Source organism: Euphorbia lathyris, chromosome 3 (assembly GCF_963576675.1).
Source record: "Euphorbia lathyris chromosome 3, ddEupLath1.1, whole genome shotgun sequence".
Taxonomy (NCBI): domain Eukaryota; kingdom Viridiplantae; phylum Streptophyta; class Magnoliopsida; order Malpighiales; family Euphorbiaceae; genus Euphorbia; species Euphorbia lathyris.
In genome coordinates, this window is record NC_088912.1 from 78726645 (window position 1) to 78753190 (window position 26546).

Sequence of the window (26546 nt, forward strand, 5' to 3'; positions counted from 1 at the left end):
GATGTAGTACGGATAAAATCTATCTTTTTATAGATAAATATAATAATATAATTAAAATTAATATATTATATATTTTATTTTATTTTTTATCAGTAAAAAAGGAGCAAGTGACACCTCAGCTCCATCGTTACTGTTTTATATTATATATAGATATCTTAATCGACCCAACTTACCAATGTTATGAGTAAAATTGCTTTTGGCTGCCAGCGTTATAGGTAAAATTGCACAATTTTAGACGTTAAGAGTAAAATTCGTCCTAGTTGTAAATGTTATGGACATTTTGTCACAATTTTCCTTTTATAATTTCATCGTTGATTTAGTTAAAACATGTCAATTTTAGACACTTTGAATCCGAACAACAACAGTATATAATTTTACCAAACACTAGTAATTAAACACCTAATAACAAACAACTAACCGCTTACTGCAATTGCAAACAACTAACAACACCGCATCAGCTATTAGCTAACAGCTGAACCAAACATGTCCTTAATTTGCTGAAATCAAAATCAATTGCTTTTCATTTTTTTGAAGGATTAATACTATTTTCCAATTCTTCTCTTCTTTGTATCTTGAAAATAATTTTTTATTTAATTCTTTTCATATTTTAATACATATAGTTAGGAATCTTAATCCATTTTTATATATTTCTATTTTTACTTCATGAAAATCTATTTTATAAAATACTGTTAGTATATATTTTCACTTGTTTGGGTTTTGAAAAAAAAAGAGAAATATATCATTATGAAGCATTTCTCTAAATTGTTTATCACGGTTAAATATATTAATTACAATAAAATTAGATTTTGTATCATTCAATATGATGTTGAGTTATTTTTATAACTTATCCTTATTATGTCAGTTATTAACATTAACATTAATATTATTATTTTGATTTATGTATTTACTTCAGTTATCTACAAATGAATTACTAACTGGTGATTAGTTATCTCTAATCTTTTTTTTTTTTTGTTTTTTTTTTTGAGAAAAGTTATCTCTAATCTTGGTGGTAAAAACGAAAAGGGTTTTATTTATTTTTAATAATACATAGTATTTTAAATTATCCTTGAAAGGATAAAATAGTCAATTCATAAATCCTACAGCAAGCGATCCCCCGTTATCCTCTAATCCCCTACTAAATTCTCCCCTAAAAAAGTAAATACCGAAATTACCCCTACTAAATTCTCCCCTAAAAAAGTAAATCCTCGCCTTAAGCTTCTCTCCTTCCATGCAACCCTCTTTCTCTCATTCTCTCTGTCAAAACTTCTATATTTATAAGCTGCTAATTATACCTGTTTACTTGTTTTCTCGCTAACATACAACCTCCGGCGAAAGTGGCGGTGGTTTGGCTGAGTCATTCGCCATGACTCGACGGTGTTCGCATTGCAGTAACAACGGCCACAACTCACGCACCTGTCCGACTCGCTCCGCTGGTGCGTCCTCCTCCTCGGCTTTGGCGGCAGCGGGCGTCAGGCTTTTCGGTGTTAGATTAACGGATGGCTCCATTATAAAAAAGAGTGCTAGTATGGGCAATTTATCGGCGCACTACCATTCCTCGTCATCAGCCGCCGCTTCTCCAAATCCTGAATCTCCTTTGTCAGATCATATCCGCGATTCTGGTAACGACGGATACTTGTCCGATGACCCAGCCCATACCAATCGACGCGGAGAGAGAAAAAAAGGTTAGCTTTCTTTGAATTTCCCAAACAATCGATTATTATTACTTTTCAGTTGCTTATATTCAATTTTTTTTTAATTTATATTCGTACATAAATTTCTTGATTCCTGTTAGTAGATGCCCAAATTTCTGTTAATAATACTATGAGATATCACGTTATTGGGGATACGAATTATACTTGTTTGTTGCTTATCAAAGTATTAGGCTGAATCATAATCTGTTTAGAAGGCAGCTATGTGTTAATTAATTGATGTTTTGTAATCTATTCTAAATGAATTGGAATTCAAATCAGAAATTAATAAATGACCTCAACAACTTCAGTTAGTTGTTGATGGATTCTAGAGAGATTCTGTTATGGGACCATATGATATGGCTAATGGTGGCGCTAATATTAAGATGCAATTTCCTATTTTTGTTTCTCCAAAGCTTAGGCGGTCTGTGTTCATAAATTTCTATGAAACATCTGCTTTTCCCTTTTGATTTAAGAAAAAATATTTGTTGGTTGTGTTTAAATAAAAGTTACTGTCTCAAATTGGTTGTGGAAATTTCACTCTGACTTTTATGGGATCATTATCTTAGGCTTCAACTCCAAGTTAGTTGTTTTAGTTATTTCACTCTGACTTTTCTGGGATCATCATCTTAGGCTTCAACTCCAAGTTAGTTGCTCTAGTTATGTTTTTCTTACAAAATTGAATCAAATAAATTAGTAGTTAGTGGGAATTGAAAATTAGTGGGAATTGAAAATTGAAAGTTCCAATCTTTATTAGTTAATTTTACAGCAATGGTTCAGTTCGATGGGAGAAGTTAAGGATGTGACTTGAATAACTCATATATCATAGAATGATGTTAAGAATGATTGAGGCGGAGGTAAAAGTGCAATAGAGAGAAGAATGAGAGTGAGAACAGCTTCACATGTAACTCATTGCCACATCAGTTCTTTCTTCTTTTCTGACCTTTTCTTTCCCCTGCTTTGGCTTCTTTCTAAAGTTGCTTGAGAAATGTTCCTTAGAGCTTTTATTGTTTGGGAAAAATGCTGATTTTGTTTGTCTCTGTCAATCATCAAAGGGTAGATAATAGTTTTGGTTTCTGGAATGTGCTCTGTCATTTATAATAAGTCATTTGTTCTATTTTGACCACAAGGCATGTGGTTTAGTATTATCTTAAATGGAAGTTCAGGAAAGTCGAGCACATTATTATTTATTATTTCCAAGGGAGCAGGATGCACCTGTTTGATTCAGAGAATTTCTTCTTTCCTCCATACCTGGGATTCTTGCTTCTTAATCATCTGATAGGCTTTTGCTGATTGTAACTTACCAAATGAAAAATATATGTTCCCTCTTTGTATCTATGAATAAGAGACATGCCTTTAATTCTAATATAACACTTTTTGTAGATGGAAATTGGAAACTGTTTAGTTTGTATTGAGGTTTTTGGGGTGGAATTCATGAACATTGATTCATTTTACTCGTGGATCCATTGGCAGACATGCATTCTAACTAGATTATTCTTCCAATAAGAGCAAGTATTTGATTGGAAATAAGTCTGCATTCTAAGGTGATTTCTGTTGAAAACATTTAGTTTTCCTTTGCATTTGATGTAGTAAGCCCGATGATTCCCTATGTGTTGGTTGATGAGACGAAAGAAGGAGTGGAGATGAAGTTGGAACTATGGAGGCAAACTCTAGAATCTAGAGGCTTTAAGTTGAGTCGAAGTAAGACAGAATATTTGGAGTGTAAGTTTAGCGGCCGTAGGAGTAGGGAGGCAGGGACAATCACCCTAGATGGGACAGTTGTTCAGGCCTCGGATTGCTTCCGGTATTTAGGATCTATTATCCAAATGGATGGAGAAGTAGATGGAGATGTTGCCCATAGGATTAAAGCTGGTTGGTCGAAGTGGAAGAGTGCTACGGGTTTCCTTTGTGATTCCGGCATGCCTAATAGATTGAAGGGAAAATTCTACCGGACGGCAATTAGACCAGCATTGTTATATGGTACGGAGTGTTGGGCAGTGAAACACTGCCACATCCATAAGATGTCGGTGGCGGAGATGCGTATGTTGAGATGGATGTGTGGTCACACGAGAAAGGACCGGGTGCGTAATGAAATAATTAGGACAAAAGTAGGGGTCACATCTATTGAGAATAAAATGAGAGAAAACCGACTAAGGTGGTTTGGCCATGTGAGACGTAGAGCGCTTGATGCGCCGGTTAGGAGAACCGAAGAGTGGCAAAGGGATGTAGTGGTGAGGGGTAGGGGAAGACCTAAGCAAACTTGGAGGAGGGTGATCGAGAGTGATATGAGTTTATTGGGAATTGAGGAAAATATGGTAGTGGATAGGACGGAGTGGAGGGAGCGAATCTGTGTCGCTGACACGACTTGATTTTCACGGTTTTATATGATGGTTCATGTTAGCCGACCCCGAATCATTTCGGGACTAAGGCTTTGTTGTTGTATGCTACTAAACAATGCACAATTTTCTCGCTAATAATTGTTTTTCTTCAGTGTTTGACCTTTTGTATCATAGGAAGTTAAGTGGTAAAAGGTGTTGTATTTTTTCTGGTTTTGCAATTGTGGTGGTTATATCATTATGCATTCAACAATTTAAGAGTTGGTTATGCAGTGAGACATGTCATATTACTCTTGTATTCTATATGTTAACTCATTTATCTTTATATTGGATTTTAGGTGTCCCATGGACAGCAGAGGAGCATCGACTATTTTTAGTTGGTCTTCAGAAATTGGGGAAAGGAGATTGGCGTGGAATAGCTCGAACATATGTGGTTTCTAGAACTCCTACTCAGGTAGCAAGCCATGCTCAAAAGTATTTCATCCGTCAGAATAATGCCATTCGAAGAAAGAGACGGTCAAGCCTTTTTGATATGGTTCCTGACATGGTATGCTATTTTTTCTTTTTCTACTTTCTGTACCTTTTTTTTTTCAATTACTTGTTATAAACATATTTAAACACTGGTACCTGGCTTTGCATGTTGTGATTCAATAGAATGCCAATAACAATTAGCTTTAACCTGGCAGTTGGGAGTTGGGATTCTGAAAATACAAAATTATTCAAGTAAACACCATATTGCGTAAAATCCAACTTATAATTAGTTGGCTGTGTTTCATCAGAGTAATTGTTATTTGGTGCCCTTGGGATAAATGTGCTATCTAATACAGAAACTATTGTCATGTCAATATCTGGTAGCACCAGATGGAGATGTATACTTATGTTATTTGTACTGTCTTTGGACGCTGAATTGATCAAATTATGTCTGTGATTGACAATGTGTTTGCAGGCCACTGAACCCCAACCAGTACCAGAAGAGCATGAGTTGTTGCCACCATGTCATGTAGAAAATGACAATGCAGATCTGCTGCCTTTGCTGAACCTCTCTTTGAAGCCAGAATATGAACCCATGGAAACACAATTAGAGGAACCTGATGAAACAGTAGCAGCTTCCAATGATTTTAAAGAAACTGTTCCCCAATTAAATGAATATGCACCAGCAGTTACTCAGTTAAGTGAATTCAAATCGTTTGTTCCTGGGTTATACCCTGCATATATGCCGATCCCTTATTCATTTTGGCCTCCAAATGCAAACCCTTTTGAAGAGGTAAAAAGTTCAGAGACTTCAAGTCACGAGGTCTTAAGGCCGGTGCCAATGTTTCCCAAGCAGCCTGTCAATGTAGATCAACTAGTTGGGTTGTCTCACCTTTGTATAGGTGAGACTGAAAGAGGCCACAGAGAGCCTTCACCCCTGTCCTTAAAGTTAATAGGAGAACCGTCGAGGCAGTCTGCCTTCCATCCTAATGCTCCGGTAAGCGGGTCAGAATTGAGCCAGCGCAAGGGTAGTCCTATACAAGCAGTTTAAATTGAGTAAAATGAGCAGTTGAACCGTAGATTTAGTTTCTTCTCGTGTAGAATCCAATTTTCTGTCGCCTTTTTTCCTTTCTCACAGCGTCAAGTTTTTGTGGTTCCTTGTAGCATATAGGGTGAATTTGGTCTCTGATATTTTATTCTTTCTAACTGTAATCAGCTAGAAGTGTTAAATAATTGAATGTGTATGGCAACAAATTGCCATTTCTTTTTTCTTGTTTTTCATCGGTGTCAAAGGTTGAACATGGATACTCCAGAATTACTGTAATGCAGGTGTTAGGATTACTGTTCCCCAAATGTATGTATTCTATGGAGTTGTAAGTTATTCATCAGAAGTTCACAAAACTTTTTAGTATCTGTTTCTAAAAACTTTAAATTCTTTTTATGACTATGAAAAACTAACTACACAAAATATATGTTTTATAATTGGACAAGTTTAAGGGGTAAATTGTTACAATTGAAAGTTGAGGGGGACAGTTGCAACATTTGGACGAGTTCAGGGGGTCATTTGTGTATTAGGCCATAAATAATAGTCAAAGTAATAACAGTGTTATCTTAAATAACAGGTAGAGCATTAATGTGATAACTTGAAAGTCAATAACAATAACAATGTTATTAAATACAATAATAACGCTATTCACACATGATAATAACATGGGAATTTAAATACAATAATAACGCTATTCACACGTGATAATAACATGGGTATTTGGCTTACAAATTAGTGAGTTCCAACCCATCTTCTTAAAAAAAAAAAAGTTAGCCTTACATTTGCAAAATTGTATGCACTTCAAACTGGGTGTTAAAAAATGGATGGATTATTACCCATCCAGCCCACTTAATTTCATAAATGGATTATAGATGGGTCGAAAAAAATAATAAAATTTGATATTGATGAGTTATTATTAGGGATGTAAATGAGCCGAGCCGCTTATGAGCGGTTCGGTGTTCGGATCGATAAAAGTTCGGTTCGATTTGGCTCGATTTGTAAACGAGCCGCTCGTGAGCACGATTTATTGGTTCAGTTTGTAAACGAAGCTCGGCTAAAAAGCTCGCGAATAGGCTCGATTAGAACATTTAAGAACAAATTTTGGTTCTGTAGAAAAATATATAGTTTTGTGTTAGTTCACAAATATCTAAACTTAATATTATTTCATTTGCTATTAGATTAGTTCGTTCACAAACATAATAAATAACTAATAGACGAACTATTTGTAAGCATCTTGTTTATTTATTCACGAACTTTGCTTGTGAGCTTGTTTATGTACAAAATTAAAGAGTTATTTGCGAGCAAATTTCACAAATATAATTAATGATTTACTCACAAACAATTTATGGTTAGATAATTTTCTTAATGAACCAAGTCCAAAGAGAATTTTGGGCTCGAAACAAGCTCGAAGCTCGGCTCGAGCTCGTTAATTTTATAGCAAGCTTAGCTCGGACTCGAGCTTGATAATTTTATAGCGAGTCGAGCTTGAGCAGGTCAACAAAGCTCGGCTCTGCTCTGTTCGATTACAGCCCTAGTTATTATAACCGACGCAATGAAATCATCTACCTCACCAGATATATGTTCTCTACCCATTTTTCCAACTAGTTCTATGGGATCCAACCAAAGTATAATAATAGAGGGTAAACAGTATTTAGAACTTAAGGTTGCGCATAGCACTAATTAGTCCTATCATTTTAGAAATAGTTATAAGGTGCCTCATTTTTAATTCTGTTAAATTGTTTAGTCTTTATACAAGTCTTCCGTCCATCCATATGTTACTCAACAACAAGAAAGGTTTAATTAAATTTCGAAAAGGCAAAAATGCCTCTAGCTTATTTGAATAAAAAAAAGAAATAGAACATAGCAAATAAAGTAATAGCAATGCTAAAAATATCATAAATTCTTCGGACACTCGACAAAGAACTGCAATCAATTATAAAAAGAGATTGACATGCTGCTCGAGGCTCTCGCCTAGAGTTGCCCACAAAGCGAATAACCACCAGAGGCCTCACGAGCTCTTAAAGAGACATGAGGATTCCAAGAGACCTTGCTACCAAGGGGAAATTCAAGTCATAAAGGAAGGAGTATCTATTTTCTAAAAGCAGCTCCTCAGGCAAAAGAAGAAAAAGGGTGCATGATAGTCACTAGCCATCCAACCGTCTCTCTACACCCCTATTCTGAAGCATTGGTGGTCACACTAGCCATCATGAACTTCAATATGTATATAATTCTAGTGGACACGAACAACTCTATCAACCTTTTAACTGGAGAGCTTTAGAGGGTGATAAGTGAAGTATATTATGTGTTCTTAAATTTTTATACCATGATAGTTCGTCAGTTTAATGCTAATGTCTAAAATTTCTCTCTGATTTTGGTGGGGAATTTCAGAAACTAGGATATTTTTTTAAATAAGTCATTATTCACAAACTATCTTTCCCACACACCTATAGAAAAAAACAGCATTTCTGAAAGAAAAACAAGACACACCGTTGACACTGTTTTAACCTTATTGGCTTATGCTTTGCTACCTCTGAAATTTTGGAATTATGCTATAGTGCACACTACTCGTTTATTTAATCTTATGCTAACTAAGGTTTTAATGTTTGAATCACCTTTTCAAAAGCCCTTCAAGAATAAACTTGAATTCATTAAACTTCATATTCTTGGGAGTGTTATCTTTCCCTTCTTTCTTCCCTATGACCCCGCACATAAATTTGAATTCCGATCAAAACTATGTGTGTATCTTGGTGACTTTCTGAATTACAATGGTCACTTCTTTCTTAATATTGAATCTAATTTGGTCTACATTGCCAAACACATTGAATTTTGTGAACATGTTTTCCCATTCAAGGATGTAAAGGCAAAATCTCCTGCATCATCAATGAAATCTGTATCCACATCGTCTGTCTCCGCTGGCATACCATCTCTACTCGGACCTATCTAGGTACTGTCTAGTGCTAATAATTCTCTCTTCCTACAGTCTATACTAAAATGAAGACCTTCATTTTGTGTTATGTGAATGATATTTTGAGACAGGAACTAGTCCTGGATTGATTCAGACTACCATAAAGGACATTTGAATAGAATTTCCCATTCGTAATTTGGGACGAGCATCCTACTTTCTAGGTTTTGAAATTCATTACACACCGGAAGGGATTCATCTATCTTAAGTATGCTGGTGATGTTTTTGAATGTGTGAACATAGTTGATTATAAACCATGTTCCACTCTGATGGCCACTACTCCCACTCTTTCTCGAGAGCTCGACACTAAGTTGAAATCTAGGGATTAATATCACATTATTATACGGGCATTGCAATATCTTACCTCACTCGTCCTGAAAAGTATTCTCTATCAATAAGCTATGCCTGGTTCTTCACTGTCGCATAAATGAGCATTCGAAAGGAGTTAAACGCGTTTTGTGCTATGTCAAGGGCTCTTAGCATCCAAGTCTTGGAAAGGAGTTAACTGTTGATTGTTACTCTGACAACGATTGGGGTGGATGTCTTGATGATAACCAGTCCACTGGTGCGTTCTGCATCTACCTTGGCAAAATTTTAATCTTGTGGTATACTCAGAAGTAACCCACATTTGCTCGATCTTCCACTGAAAGCAAAAATAAAGGCATTGCTAATGCTACAACTGAACTTCTCTGGATTTGGTCCTTACTTAGTGAACTTCGGTTTCCGATCCCTCAACCAGTTCAATTGTGATGTGACAACGTGGGGGTCATTTACTTAACTTACAACCTAGTTTTTCATGCTCATAAAACATATTGAACTTGATTACCACTTTGTTCACGAGCAAGAGTGTCCATTGGTTTTCTTGTTGTTCGCGTTATTCCGACAGTTATTGAGTGCTTGTTACAGTTCTATCGTCACCAACTTTGTGTGGTCCTCGTCTTGTAGGGGGCCGTTAGACATAAGAATTGAACTCTCAAACTTTATCCTTTATCTCTCTCTTATTACCGTAGATTATATTTGGATAACACTTTCTATCCTTCTCGAACTCCTAATTATAGTCTACTTGTATATATCTCGGTATATACATTGTTTTACTAAGGGAGTTTATTTATTTATTATCATTATCAAACACAGTTGAAGGGCTATTACTTTTTCATGTATTCTGGTTAGTAACATGGTAGGTCTATGGTCGTTTGTTTGTTGCTTCCATGATTAGTGTAAGAAGATGTTTAGGATTCTTATTGGGACGAGAAGAATTGATACTGTAAGAATATAATGTATGAAAAGCAACCTTAAAGCAAGTATTTTTCTTGCATGATTGCATCAGTCCCCACAAGTTTTTAATTATTCTTGATCATCACTCTAAAGTTTTATTTCTTCCGGAAGCTGCCCCTCAACTACCCTTTCACTCAGAGCTGCTGCCAATTCTGAAATTGCTCATCTTGCTTCCAGGATTAGTATTTTGGATCAATACATCATAATCATTATTCATTTGAATTTAGTGAAAAAAGAAAACCATTGACCCCTTAAATTTTAAGCATATCCGTTTTATAGTATTTCAAAAGTGATATCAAATGCCTCTTTTGTATGACGTGGTACCGCAAGTGGAGTAACAGACATTATAGACGTGTGAAGCAGAAAAAATTGTCCAGCAAAATTAGAGGTGATAATTTCATGTTTCGTGTCAAAATCGTGTTATCTCATATATATGTTCCATATGGTTTTATATGTTACAAATATTAGAAAAATGAGTTTCGCATCAATCGTATCGTGTCAGTCGAGTTGTCTCTATAAATCATGTTTTCGTGTTAGAAATTGTCACTCGTAACCAAAATTATACCTTACCCTTGTAATCTAAATGTATCGAATAAGCCTTTTCGTGTGGCAATCTCGTAGAGCCACTGGAAGGCTTGTCCTTTTGCGGATCATAGTTCTCAGACCCAATTTGTAGCTCAATTGTCTCAATGAAATTAGAGCTTCTTCTCTTTTGAAGCATTTCCTGCTTCGGCCACAGTGGGAATCCTAGCCCCCGCTAACTCATTTGCCCTGGCCGCAGCTTGAGCTTCGACAATAACTTCGTCTGAGGTAGCCAACAAAATTATCCTTATGTAGCATAATTCCTAAAGTAGGCCCAACAGAAGCCTCACCAAAGCCCATGGCTCAAAGTAGGAAATGGGAACAGCTGCAATTGGCCCATCCCACTCAGCAAACTCAGTAGCTTGAACCATGACTATAACACAATAAAATGAAGTATTAGAGCACTTATCTAAAAGGTAACTGAAAGAAAAAAAACTTCAAAAACTCACAAAAGGAGTAGCACCCATAGATCTAACCAAGCCCGAAGGAGTGGGTGAGTCTGTTAGACCACTAGGTAGTGAAGTGGAAGAACCACAAACTATTTTAGCCTCCTCTTCATTAGCCTTTCTGTTGGTCCCTTGTGAGGTTAGATTAGTTCCAACGGGGGATGGGTGAATGGAACTATTGGTTAATTTTAACCTTTTATAAATTTCTCACTTGGCATTAAATGGGTAGCACGGAGGCAAGCTTCAGAGTCAAAGGCAAGTTCACTTTATTGAGTGAATCAGTCTACTGACTTTGATTCTGCTTCTGATGAATGCACTCAGAGGACAACTCATTTGGTAGAGCTTCTGACTTATTCTCAAAATTAGTAGTTTAATTGGCTCACAATGGTCAGATCTTATATGTGAGATAAATAGGTTAGAGCAAGCAATATAATCAGAAGATATAAAGCCAGAGTTAAGAAATATGTTACTCAGTAGATTTATACTTATTCGGCCTCTCGCCTACGTCCAGTCCTCAGAATACCTTATTCTGAGCTTTAATCCACTAAAGCACTCTTTAACGGGTAGAGCACAAACCTTTATACAATAGACAAAACTTCTATAAAGTATATTCCTTTACATTCACATGCAGCTATCTATCTCTCTAGTTATTCGCCTATAATCGAAGCAAACAACAGAGCTTCTTATTTACAAATAGAAAGTTGGTTCTAATATAGAACATAGTTGAAGTACTATCTCTCTATTGGATTTACATAAATATTGAAATGAATGTGTATTACAATATTATTCTAGCTTTTCACTTGAAAGTTTTTATCTCTTTTCAGCGTTCATGATCAGTTGTGAAATGAGCTTGGTCTTGACTTTTATAGTAGAAGCTTTATGGAAAGATCCGTTTGATATTCAAACTAGTCGTTTAGAGGGAAACAACTTCTGTCCCTGTCTGCTTTTGACTTCTATACCAGTTACCCAAAAAGGTTACCATTGCCATAGTTTAGGCTCTATCTCTTGAGCCATGTGTTCTTCTGGCTTTGGTGTCATAGGCTTGCAGTCTGCATTCTTTCCATTTTCGATAATAAAGAGAGATGTTAGGGGACATGGATTCTGTCATCTGTCCTTTTTGCCAATTTGGGAAAGGTGTGATTTGACGCGATGTCAACGCCTTCTTTATTCCAGTTCTGGCTTCTAGGCTTCCTAATTTTGGGCCAAAATTAAGGCTTGGGACTTTAATCTTTCTAAGGCCTTTTTAGTTTGTCTTTAATTTAATGCTTAAGTTATAATCAACATTCAACAAACTAATTAGCATAAATCAAACTTAATTTAACTCTGAAATTAAATATTTTGGGGATCTAATTTTCTTAGTAATTATTTTTGTCATAATAAAAAAACTCGATAAAATTATTAGGGGATCCTGGACTTCCATGACAAATGGAGGACCCCCAATACACATTTGAACACATGTAGAGTGGACTTATATATTTCCACTTTTATATTTTTTAGTGGGGTAACAAAACACATGTCCAAATGTGATAGAAGATCTAGACCCTAATATAAGAACTCCAAACATTCATGGAAATTGTGTTTCAACACTTTCGTGCTGACAGTTGACGAGGTAGCAATTTTTTCCATACATTACTCATGTTAGAACCTACACACACAGGAATCAATAGATAAAAAAACAACAAAAAAGCATTGATTCCAAACCTGCAAATAGACGGGTGTATGGGGCTGTCCCCTCTCGGTGAACTTCACCCTCATCGACTATTAGCAAAAAAGGTCTATTCGTTGCTATATGACTCAACATCTGCTCTCGAATGAAAGTAAATCGCAAACCACTCAGATATCAAACATGTGTTGTTTAGCGACAGAAAAAGGAGCCACTTCACGAAAGTTATATTTCTTCATCACGACCTGTTTCCATGAGCACCGAAAGGGAAATTCAATGGGATAAAGTGAGGTCTCCAAAGTGTCACCACTTTTGTCCTTCAACAACCCTATTAGAAACCAACGTGGTTTGAAATTTTAGTTGCTGGAAGGTCTTTTTGAAACAAAAGTCGGAAGATGGGTATGAAGTTTAGAGATCCATAAGGAATCACCACTATCCCTCACGGTAGGAGTCCAAAGGTGATGAAACAAAAGGCCAATCAGTACGAAACCCAAGTGTTCACATAATTTAACTAAACCTAGAAGGTCCAGCCAACCGTTTGGTGATAGTTGCGCATGGCATATCTCCAGTTCCTCAAGAATGTTAAAAATGTTGTTAGAAAATGGGAGATGAGCCCCGTTCTCTAAAAAAATCTCATAAAAACCCAAGCATCCCTCGGGGACAGTTGTTATCATTTGGTCAAGAGTGAGAAAATTAACCCTAAGTGGGAGAATTTGGGATAACGAGACACCAGCTTTGTTAGTGAAATCTCGTATAGAGTATAGCGCTGTTCATGATTCCGAAGATTGGGAACTATGGGTTTTTAGATTCCCCGACATTTTTACCCTTATTTGTTTGAGACATTTTCCCTTTCCAGTTTGGAATTTCTTACCTTTCCTAGCCAACAAGCTCTTATGAACAATTACGAAAAAAGAAGAAGAGAATAAACAGAAAAAGGAAGTAATGACTTACTTAGACAAGATATTAACCACTTCCGTGAAAACAAAAAGATGATGTAGAATAAAAAAGCCAAATCAATCTCAAAAGAACGAAAAGAAGGAGTGAAGAAGATAGAGAGAAAGAGTGAGGAAAACAGAGAGAAATGAAGTGAAAAAGACAGATAAAAGCTTAAGAAGTAAAACTAACGGAAAATGAAGAGATGATAATAAAATGAAAGAACGGAGCAATTAAGGCTTATCATGAAGTCAACCGCTTTCTTATAAAGTGGGCCATCAGTGTGACATTCTAGATCAGGTGAAAGCAGGACACATCAGCCACGCATGAGGTAAGATAGCTGGAATTAATAGAAGTACGGATTTAAGTACAATTGATAAGGAAAAATCATAAAAAGGTCCTTCTTAAAAGCCTTTTATATCCTTAAAAGTACAAATCCTGAAAGAATATATAAAAGCCAAGAAGGGGGGAGGGGGACATCTGATATTATGTAAAATAATATCATACGTGTGACGTCAACACCACCCCCTTGAATTTTGAAGTCACATGCAAAAGAGCCTTTCTCAGGACACCGCTAAAGGCTTTGGACTCTTCCAGCAAATGAACCTTTGAGAATCCTACATGACAAAGGATTCCTCCCAGGACTTAGATTTTTTTAAGGAACATGGATATCTAAGTTCGTAAGGATTCTTAATCAATTGAAGGATTTAAGCTAAAAATACTATATATAAACAGGTATAGACCCAAGATATGGTACATTAACTACTATCTCACAACTTATCCATACCCTTCAATCCGATCTAAATCACAATCTCACTTAGGCATAAGAGTGGGTTTGCTAGACTCTGGCCCTGTCTGACCTCTGTTTCTCTTTTATAGGTTAATACGACGACAGATTACTAAGACGATTTGGACACGTAGGCAAGATCACATACTTGGTTAGTAGAAACAAAATGGCTTAATGCTTCTCCAGCCCCCTTAACTTGTCCAAATTAGTCATTTTACCCCTCAAACTCATCGAATGTCCTATTTACCCCTTTAACTCCATAAAAATGGTATTTCCACCCACTTAACTTGTCCAAATTTATCATTTTACCTCATTCTCAACTCATCGAATATCCTATTTACCCCCTTTACTCCATAAAAGTGGTATTTCTCACCACTTATGATCCTATTTATCTTCTTAACTTCATAAAAATGGTATTTCTTATCCCTTTATAGTAGTCAAAAAAATTGAAAAGAGAAAGAACGAATAAAAAATACAAATAACAAGAACATTAATATAAACAAGTTAAATACATTATATGTAGGGATAATGTACCAAAATAGGCCTATGATTTTTGGGGAAGTATCAATTTATGTTCCACTTACAAAATAGCATAAATATAGCTTTAACGTTTAAAAAAAGTTATCAATTTAGGCTTCGATAACGGATTGTAAGGGGTGAAAAATACCACTTTTATGGAGTTAATGGGGTAAATAGAACATTCTATGAGTTGGAGGGATAAATGGACAAGTTGAGGGGGTGAGAAATACCATTTTTATGGAGTTAAGGGGGTAAATAAAACATTCGATGAGTTGAGGGGGTAAAATGACCAATTTGGACAAGTTAAAGGGGTTGGTGAAACATTAGGCCAAACTAAATTGATGATAATAAATAATAATTAGAAAAAAACTAAACCTTACTTTTTTTAAAAATATATAAAATAACACTTTATTAGTCAATAGGTGTAAATTTATTAGTCACAGTCAATATTCAATAGTCAATATTCAATAGTCAATATGTGTAAGTTTATTAGCTTTCCTTGTTTAGGTTTTTACATCTTATATAAATACCCATAGCTAATCAATAATATGCGAGAAGAACATTTTTCAATCTCTCTATTGTTCTTTGTCATGGTATCAACGTCCTAAATTGGATTCAGAAATAAAAGTTCTCTAAAATGATTGGTAGTGGAAAAACCCGACCATCACTACTACTGCCACCGCCACGACCACCTCGACTGCCACAACCACCGCTACCAGGTTTCACCACAGAACAATGGGCGAGTTTGTTAGATTCTTTCGACCCTACTACTACTACTACCCCTAACCCATTGCATGAGTGGATAATTAAGACAGAATCTTCACACCATGTTACTTATGATGAATTTTGTCTGATGAATGTTAGGAAAATTTATCCATGCCCCATTAAGCTTCCGAATGGTGATACTGTGGTTGCTACTAAGGAGGGTGATGTGAAAATGACAGACACAATCACACTTCTTAATGTTCTTTTTATTCCTGAATTACGTTGCAATGTAATTTCAGTGTCTCGATTGAGTGATGATAGTAATTGCTTTCTCCAATTTAACTCTGACTTATGTACTATACATGACCAACTTTCAGGGGAGGTGATTGGGATGGGTGAGAGAAGAGATACGATTTATTACCTACTAGGGAGTTCAAACGTGGATTGGACGGTTTATGAGGATTGATACCCAACCCATGTTTGGACACTTCCTAATGATTTGGATGAGTTATCATAAGGTTGAGATGAGTTGTATGAACTTTTTTAGATGGGTTGGATGAGTTGGGTTAATTAGTTTTATTTCTAAGTTTCGATTTGGTTTATTTTGCATTTTTTAGGGCTAATGATTATCCTATATCTCAGTTATCTTGTAACCATGTACTTTTTTAAATTTAATTTTTGTACTTGAAAGGGTCAAGTAATCCTATATGAGAGTTTTCTTGGATTTTGTACCTTATGTTGAACTTTTTTCTCAAGTACCTAAAAAGTAACTTTATATATATATATATATATATATATATATATATATATATATATATATGCATGGCTATAGGAAGTAAAAGAGATAATACCATAATCAACATGACACCACATTATTGACAATAGAAATTGAAAAGTAATGTGCATTTGAATTAGGATTTGCATTAAAGTGTGTGTGTGTATATATATATATATATATATACTTACAAGACACTACAACAAAAAGAGCTATCACCGACGCATAAAATCAGTTGGTGATTGCCTAATTTGCATCGGTAATCGTGATCACCGATGCATATTGATGTGTTGTCGTTGACCTCGTAACTAACCAGCTGCGATAATTTTTCTACCGACATAAGAAATCAGTGACACAATTTTAAGTCGGTGTTTTGTGTCGGTCACTCTGGTAACATCACCGGTATAATATGAGTTGGTGATATTATTTTTTGGAATACTATTTAAATAATTTACCGACAGATATTGGTCGGAAACCGTAAATTATATTCAAAATAATTTTTACATTTTCTTTTTAGTCTATTTATTTGGATTGAAGGGAACTCATATATATATATTGCAAAATATATAAAAACTAAGAATTTGGTACAAATCGAAAGATGTTCTAGGCTTATCACACAACCATGGACATGATACAAACTTATATGCCAGAAACAAAAAATTATCTTATAAAAGACAACGTGTTATTCTATAAACATTCTCCACAATAGCCTTCACTTCAATAATTCTATCTTAGTCCTAAAACTGCATAAAGGTTACGGTTTCAAAGCGAAGATCAATAAGCTTATCAGCAACGGTACAAGTAATATCATCACAATGTTTTCATAATTTCATATTCTCTATAAAAAATTACATATTCATATTGACAGAACGTATCTTGAGAGTTACATATTTTTTTATATCAAATGAAAAAAATTTAACATAAGGAACACTAATGTGTGGCCTATTTGCATAAAAAGAGCATCAATGTTTGAAAGATTAGACAACTTCCGTCTAAATGTTAAAAGAACTAGGCTCCATTTGTACTTCCATAAGTCAAAACATGAACACAAAAATAACACTCAACATCATATGAAAAATAGCATCTCTAAACCATAAATAAAAGAAGAAATAGATTAATATAAGTAGCTCTTTGTGAGTTTTTTACATAATGTTTTTTTTTCTTTAAAAGTATATTGATTTCCTATGAGAAGTAAAAAGTAGATGTTTACATATTCAAAGAGTTGATTTTTGTAACTAGAAAATCCCATAGTCTCCTCTTCACAACTTGTTCAAGCAAAGCTTCTTACTCTGCTTCTGTGAAACCTTACAACAATTTCTGATATATCAAAAGAAGGTCCATAGTTTTAACATAACAAAAAGAGAAAAGAACGTAATATATAAATGGGTTAATACACATATTTACCCCTGTATTTTCTCGGAAAAACAAATTTATCCTTATATCAAATAAAGCCACAAAATCTCCCTAAACTTTTCCCAAACCTGCAATTATACCCTAATCTAACAGACTTGGGATTTGGCACAAACTGTTGAAACACATTTCCACAATGATTTTGATTTGACAAAATTATTTAAATTAGATTTGAATTCCTATGATTAAATATTCCAACACATTAAATTTAAATGCTTTGATTTATTTACTACTAATGTGTTTGTTCAATGTTGAGTATTTAAATTAATAAGAATTACAAGACATTAAAGTTCAAGGCTCAAAAGCCCGCAAGAGAAGGTCAAAGCCCAAGTCAACAGACCTGACCCAGTTGAACAACGCGGCCCAGCAGGAAGAAGGATCCAAAAGGCATTCCTAACAACTTCGTACCGAAGCTGCTGAGTCGAACGGATAGAAGCCAGGTCAGCAGTTGACCTGAACAACTTTGAGATAAAGCTGTTCCACTTTGGGAAAGATTCAGATGTCGCAGAAAGCTGTCTAGAAGACTTTACCATAAGTAGAGAGACAATCTGACTCCTACCGACCGGAAGTACCTGCCACCTGAATCAGACAGAAAAGGCAACGTTCTCACTGGCTGAAGACACTAAGTACTGACGAGTGAAAGCGACAGCAAGCCGTTTCCCTCCAACGGTTATTTTGAAATTCGAAATAACTGGTGCCTCATATGTCACTATAAATAGGTCTCTCATTTGCTTCATTCGATGCAGATCTTCATCAAGTCGAAACGCTGGCCAAATTGCTACTTGAAGTTCTATGCCAAAAGCAAAGCAAAGAAATCTTACACTCACTCTTATTTTGTGTAAAAGCCTAGATTGTAAATCATCTAAAGTTTTCTTTGTATTTAGAACAAAACCTTTACCATTTCTAGAGATTAGAAGGAGATACTGAGTTGCTCGTTTATAGCACTCAGTGGTAGAAATAGTATTGGGTATAGGATATAGAGGAAGGTACTCTGTATACTCACTGACTATTGTAAGAGGTTTGTGCTCTACCTGAAAGAGCTCAGTAGTAGATTAAAGCTCGGAAGGATTTCGGGGACTGGACGTAGGTAGGAGGCCGAACCAGGATAAATCTGCTGAGTAACATTTTCTAACTCTTACTCCTTATATGCTTGCTTTAAACTGTGCCTAGTAAAACGTTAAAATATTTATATTGAGTTGTGTGGATTGAGTACTGAGTTGATGAATAGACTTAAGTGCTATCTCTTGACTCAACGATAGAAGCAATCTTAGTTACTAGTTAACTAAACCTGCCTCTGATTTCACTCAGTACCACTGTGCTAAACGACTAAGTAAAAGCCTTATTTAAAAAAGAAGCCAGCCTTAAAGAGAAAATTTTTAAATAGTTCCTAACCCCCCCCTTAGAACTAATTCTCTCACGTTACACGGGACTAACAAGTGGTATCAGAGCCCAGTAGCTCAATGCACAAGATAAAACTATCTTGAGCTGATCCCTGTAATGGCTACAAACAGCAGTCATTTCCTTCCTTGAAATGAAACAACTCAGATACTACCTGAGGGTTTATCTATCACTAGGCCTCCCCTATTCTTTGGGTCAAACTATACCTTCTGGAAGAATAGGATGAAAAATTTCATTCAGGCAACAAACATGAGTGCATGGCTAGCAATAGTCTAAGGCCCGTTTGTTCCCTATGAAACTATTGACAACATAAAAGTTGTCAAGGAAGAGGCAAAGTGGACTGAGGATGAGCTCAAAAAATTGCAAAACCATATCTCGGCTATAAATATGCTTCACTGTGCTCTAGATTCTGCAGAGTACAATAAGATTTTAGGTTGTGAGTCAGCATAAGAAATCTGGAAGAAGCTAGAGGTCACCTACGAGGGAACCAGCAAGGTCAAAGAATCAAAGGTGAATCAGCAGATGAGGCTGTATGAGCTGTTCGAAATGAACAAAGGTGAAGGAATCTCTGAGATGAACTCAAGATTCACCAACATAATCAACAAGCTCAAAAGACTTGGCAAGAACTTCTCTGAAGAGGAGCAAGTCAATAAAATACTGACAAGCCTCCCCAAGAGTTGGCAAGCAAAGAAAACTATCGTTGAGGAAGCTCAAAACTTGACCACCTACAAGTATGACGAGCTCATTGGATCTTTCTTGACCCATGAGATCTCAATGAAGAACTTTGAGGTCAAGGAGAAGTCTGAGGAAAAGAAGCAAAAGTCTCTTGTCATGAAAGTAGACTCTACTGACGACAATACATCAGATGATGAAGATATGGCCATGTTCACCAAAAAGATGAAGAGGCTGTTCCGGAAGAATGAGAAGTATGGTAAGAAGCCATTCTGGAAGTATGACAAGTACAAAGCTGAGTACAACGAGAGCAAAGGTAGAAAGGAGAGCTCAAAGCCAATCACCTGCTTCGAGTGTCATCAGCCTGGCCATATCAAATCAAACTGCCATACTCTCAAGAAACATAAAAGAAACAGCAAGAAGGCAATGGTGGCCACTTGGAGTGATAGTGACGAGTCATCATCCTCTGAAGCTGGTTCCATTGAGTCAGCAAACATCTGCTTCATGGCTGATGAGTTTGTTAAGCCTTGTGTTTCTGAAAAGGGTGAACCCTCCTACGCATCAGACAATGAGGAACAAACCACTAAGGTAGGCCTGAGGTGTGCTGAGAAGTCAAAACTGTGGTACATGGACAATGCATGCTCAAGGCATATGACGGGTGATGAAACTCAATTCATTACACTTGTGCACAAACGTGGAGGAAACGTGAGTCTTGGAGACAACAAAAAAGGTAAAATAGTTGGGTCAGGAACCGTTGGTGGTAACCCTACTATTGAGTCAGCCTCCCTAGTCAGAGGACTTGATTATAACCTACTGAGCATAGTTCAGCCGTGTGACAATGGTAGGAAAGTTATATTCGATGCCTTTGGATGTCAAATACTCGAGGGCAAGAACAATGAGTTAATTCTAACTGCCCCTCGTGTCGATAATGTCTTTATGCTGAATTTGGAAAAGAAGTTTTCAAAAGATATATGCTTAGTGTCAAAGGAAGAAAATTCCTGGCTATGGCACAGGAGACTTGGTCATGTAAGCATGGACCTCCTGGCCAAATTAGCAAGAAAGCAATTAGTTGAGGGATTGCCCAAACTTAAGTTTGAAAAAGATCAATTATGCAACGCTTGTCAGTATGGAAAACAAACTAGAAAATCTTTTCAAAGCAAAAACATTGTCTCAACCAAGTGTCCATTAGAGTTACTACACTTGGATCTCTTCAGACCAGTCCACCCGCTGAGCTTGGGTGGTAGAAGTTTTTCCTTAGTTATTGTAGATGACTTTTCTCGATACACTTGGGTCATCTTACTCAGTAGCAAGGATGAAACATTTGAGATGTTTTCAACACTGTGCAAAAAGCTTGAAAATGATAAAGACCTAAAAATCGCTCACATCCAAAGTGATAATGGTGGAGAATTTAAAAACCAACTGTTTGATGAATTTTGTGAAGCCAGCGGCATTGACCATAATTTCTCTGCTCCTAGAACTCCTCAACAGAATGGGGTAGTTGAAAGGAAGAACAGAACTCTGGTTGAAATGGCCAGGACAATGTTGAGTGAGAATAGGCTTCTGAAGTATTTTTGGGGAGAAGCTGTTAACACAGCATGCTATATACTCAATAGGGCTCTAGTCAGACCTATACTGAGGAAAACCCCATATGAACTTTGGAAAGGACGAAAACCTAACATAAGTTTTTTTTGTGCCTTTGGTTGTAAATGCTTCATTTTGAATACTAAAGACAATCTTGCAAGGCTACTCAACAAACAGCAAAGCATATAGAATTTTCAATAAACGAACTCAAGTTTTAGAAGAGTCTTTCCATATTGAGTTTGATGAAGCTAACCCTGCAGAGAAGGTCAATCAGACAACTGAAGATGATCCCAGTCCAGCACCTGCTGACTTGAGCGGAACTACTGAGTCACTCCCTTAAGGACTGACTAAAGGTAAAAACGAAACCGAAATCATTTTCACTGACCAATCTAAAGCTGCAGACCTCGTTGAAACACAACACACTGAAGACATTACACTGCCAAGAGAGATCAGAATCCCAAGAGGACATTCTGAAAGCAACATTCTCGAAGCTGTTGAGAATCACCTCATGACAAGGAATCAACTTAGGAGGTACCTCAGCAACGTAGCTTTCGTCTCAGTTCTGGAACCAAAGAATTTTTCAGAAGCTGAGAATGATGAATTCTAGATGGGTGCAATGCAAGAAGAGCTTGACCAATTTTGAAGGAATGAAGTTTGGGATCTAGTGCCACATCAGCAAAGTCAGAAGACAATAGGAACAAGACGGGTCTTCTGCAACAAACTTGATGAGTAAGGAAATGTTGTGAGGAACAAAGCAAGACTCGTTGCTCAAGGCTACAATCAGCAAGAAGGTATTGACTACGATGAGACCTTTGCCCCAGTGGCAAGGCTAGAAGCTATTAGAATACTGTGTGCCTATGCAAGTTTTATGAATTTTAAACTGTTTCAAATGGATGTCAAAAGTGCATTTTTAAATGGAGTTATAAATGAGGAGGTATATGTTAATCAACCTCCAGGGTTTGAGGATCCAAAGTTCCCAAACCATGTTTATAAGCTTAAGAAGGCTCTGTATGGTTTAAAACAAGCACCACGTGCTTGGTATGAACAATTAACAAGCTTTCTGCTGACCGAAAATTATGTCAGGGGAAAAGCTGATACAACCTTATTTATAAAGAAAAAGGGTAAAGATACACTACTGGCACAAATTTACGTTGATGACATCATATTTGGTGCTACTAATGAGTCTCTTTGCAAGGAATTTAGTAAGCAGATGCAAACTGAGTTTGAAATGTCTATGATAGGAGAACTCAACTTCTTCCGTGGACTTCAAATCAAGCAAGGCAAAAATGACATTTTTATCAGCCAAACTAAATACGCAAAGGAAATATTGAAGAAGTATGAAATAGACAACTGTAAGTCAATATCCACCCCAATGGGCACTGACACTGTCCTCTCTGCCGACGAAAATGGTAAGTCAGTAGACAGCAAGTTATACCGAGGTATGATTGGCTCTCTACTCTATCTTACGGCAAATAGGCCGGACATTCAGTTCTCAGTATGTTACTGTGCTATATATCAAGCTAACCCAAAAGAATCTCATTACATAGCTGTAAAAAGAATCCTTAGATACTTGCAAGGCTCAGTAAATGCAGGTCTATGGTATCCCAATACTGCCGAGTTCACACTTCTTGGATACACTGATGCTGACTATGGGCGAGACAAGCTGGAACGCAAAAGTACCTCAGGAGGATGTCACTTTCTCAGAAACAGTCTTGTATCCTGGGTCAATAAGAAGCAATCATCAGTAGCCCTGTCAACCACTGAGGCCGAGTACATTGCTGCTGGAAGCTGTGTTGCCTAAGTTCTTTGGATCAAGCAACAGTTGGATGATTATGGAGTTAAAATGAAAACAATCGAAGTCAAATGTGACAACAAAAGTTCCATTGACTTATCAAAGAATCCAATCCAGCACAGCAGGATGAAGCATGTTAGCATAAGGCATCACTTCATTAGAGATCATGTACTCAAGAGTGAGATCAAGCTGACCTATGTCCCAACAGATGAGCAACTTGCCGATATCTTCACGAAGCCACTGGCTCGTGAGCAGTCCAGTATATTGAGAGAATCCATCGGTATGTTTAATCCTCTTCAATAAATTCAGTGTGCTATGCTAAGTGATAAAACTGCTTTGTATATGCTTTGTGATGATAGTGAATAGACGTTGTAGGGTTTGCACGTGTACTAGGGTATCATGATTAGGGAACCATGCGCCGTAATTAGCATTAAATGTCAGGATAACTCCCTTGAGTGGGTCGAATTCCCACCGTTACATTGACCTATCAAATCACTTCCTACTAGCTATAAATAGTGGAGCATTTTTACCCCATTAATTTTTACGCTTGAAATTTGCACTATTCACCTTCTCTCCCAAATCCCATTCTCTTTCTGGAAATCCTCAAGAACTTGAAGAACATCATGTCTTCTGAATGAAGCTCATCTAGCAGAACTGAATCGTATGAGGATAGATCCTTTGATATAAACCCCTCCTCACCGAAGGAAGAATAACAACTAGACCATGGGTACTCCCCTGAGCACCAGTCCATCCATGGCCAACATGATCAAGTCATGGCTGAGGCCAGCATTCTAGAGCAACAAGAACAAACTAAACATGCTGAGTCCTCTAGACCAAAGAAGAAGAAGAAGAAGAAGAAGAACAAGGCTTCGAAAGAACAAACCTTCAGCCTAGCGTATAAGAAGTTAGTGGACCCTAAGGTTAATATCTCAAGGTTCTTGTCACCAGACTTTGTTAAGACCGTTGAGCCCTCCTGCTAGTGGATTGCTGACAGCGGTTGGGAAACACTCTTTGGACTACTTGGAACCACTTATCCAGCGCTTGTTACTGAGTTCTATCGCAATCTTATCATGGCTGATGATGACATTGACTACATGGTGACCTCAGTAAAGGGCACCAAGATCTTCATTACCCCAACCTACTTGGCTAGGTTACTAAATCTAAAAGCCAAGGGTACCAAGCTTCGAAGAGTGGGAGATGAACAAGTCATTAAGTACAACAAGGAATATTATAAGCCGAAAGGCTTTATCCGTGAAGTTTCAGCAACTTCTCTCTCCCAGCCTCAGCGTCAGGCTCACTACATCCTGACAAATTTTCTTTTCCCCAAAGTCAATTCCATAACATCTGCCTCAAACTCTGAGCAGTGTTTTATTTGGCACATGTTGGAAAACAAACCCTTGAACATGCATGTCTTTTTGATCGGAACGTTCTAGTGAAGCACGGGACAACTCAGGATGAGGTCACTGATCACGGCCATCCTTGCTGACCATACGGTAAGCTTTGAGAAGGAAGTCAGTGAAGTTGGGACTAAGATCATGGCTAAGATTCTCAACAGTCTCAGACACAACATACCTCAAGTGCCAAAGAACTAGAAGGGTGAGGTTGCTCAAGATGCTGAGGGTGACCAACCCAACAAGGGGAAGAAAAGAAAAGCTAAAGTGTCTCAGGCACCTAAAGCTAAATCTCCCAAGCCAGTAATTAAGAAGGTTAGAGTCTCATCAAGTGTTGAGCGATTTTCGCAAGTGCACGGTTTTGCTTGTAGTAATAAAAAGATATCGATCCCACAGGGAACGTTTTTCAACAAAAACTTATTTATGTGTAGTTTAAATACGACTTAAGGTTTATAAAAATAGATAATCGTTATTTGAAATTGGTTTTGAGATTGATTGAATAAGAATTAGGTTAGAATATGTAGAATGTTAGAAATCAATTCTGTTTTGAATATGAATTACAAAACAGAAACGTTTAGTGTTTAAAATAAGAGAATGATTGTATTTGTTTGCATTAAGCAAAGAAAACAACTTTAAACTTCGTATCAATTATAAAAGTGTAATAACGTAAACTCCTTCAATTAAAAGGCTTTGAACCGCAAACAATCCTCCTACGGTCGGGTTTAGATTGCTACCTTAACCAAATTAATTCTCAAAGAATGAATTTGCCTAAGTGTTCAACAAAGTTTCCTTGTAAAGGTATTGAATTTAACTACGTTTTAATGAAAACACCAGAACTCACTTCGGATCATTTACAGAAATGCTACATAAAATTATATTGAATTGCATGAACTTTATTAGATGAAGTGTGAATTTGATACAAGTTTATAGAGAATAAAAAGCATGGAAGCATTCAAAACGACATGGGAGTTCCGGGTCGTCAATCTTTTCCTCAAACCTCGTTAGAGTTTGTCAGGCTCCGGGTCGAATCCGCTACTTAATCTTCTCGCTGAATCTTTGGAATAGAGATGGTTCTTCTACTACCAAAATGTAAACTAGTTTGAACAGATCTTAATCTAAATCTAAATGCTACTGTGTTTGTAATTAATTGGTAAACAATGTGTGTACATCATATCGTTTTTACAAAATCGAACTTCTAACTCTGAATCGTTCTTGACTCAGAATTTCTGCATAAATTCTGTACTAAATCTTAACTCTTAATTATCATATTTCAACTCTCAATCAACTCTTTATTTATAGATGTTGAAGAGTCGTGTCTAGGGGACGTGTCTGCTGTGAAGAGACGTTTTTATCCAATCGAACGGACGCGTTTCTTTGAAAACGAACATGTGTATGTTGTGCTAACAGAAAATCTGAAGTTACCGAGATTAGGAAATCTCTACCGAGATTAGGGGAGTAAAATTTTAGTCTTCGGACGCATGAGGAGAAGTGATTGGGCGACGCGTGTCGCAACCGAGAATATGGAATCTCGGTCGCGACACGGGTGATTTCTCCCCGTCTTGACTTCGTTTCCCATCCTCGTTTCGGTGCGTTTGATTTTCTTCGTCTTTGACTCTTTTTGTAGGGTTTTTCCTTCGTTTTTGATCCGTTTTCGCTCCTATTTGGATTTTACCAAATATTTAGGTACCTTGCATGAAAGAAAAACATTCGGACGTAAAAGTACTCTAAATAGATATAAACAGCACAAATTCGTAGCAAAACTGATATAAATATTGATGATATTTTAGGTATATTTTGGGCTTAACATCAAGCAACTCTGAGCCAACATCTGCTGAGCAAACTCAGAAAAGGGCTGCCACTGATGATCTTCCTGAGGGTGATCAACCTCTGAAGATGAAGACTACCTCTAGAGTTAAAGGACTAAATCCAACTCCAATGGACTTTGCTGTTCCTGAGGACTCATTCTTCCTCTAGACACAAGGAGTAACTGTTGAGGAAACTCCAGCTAAAACCTTTGCACCTGAACAACAAGCCCTTGCTGCCTCCTCCATTCCTTCCTCTACTAAGCCAATAGCTGATCCGATCCACACCGAGGAGCGGATTGAAAGTGAAGGA

The 26546-nt window shown here is 36.8% G+C and overlaps 1 protein-coding gene across 1 annotated transcript; it reads left to right on the forward strand.

The window, feature by feature from the left end:
• The first annotated feature begins 1214 nt into the window (after positions 1-1214).
• LOC136223690 (transcription factor MYBS3) lies at positions 1215-5878 on the forward strand. The gene is made up of 3 exons (XM_066011818.1): positions 1215-1682; positions 4363-4571; positions 4971-5878. The coding sequence occupies exons 1-3, from the start codon at positions 1364-1366 to the stop codon at positions 5544-5546; spliced, it is 1104 nt and encodes a 367-aa protein (XP_065867890.1). The 5' UTR covers positions 1215-1363; the 3' UTR covers positions 5547-5878.
• The last annotated feature ends 20668 nt before the right edge of the window (positions 5879-26546 follow it).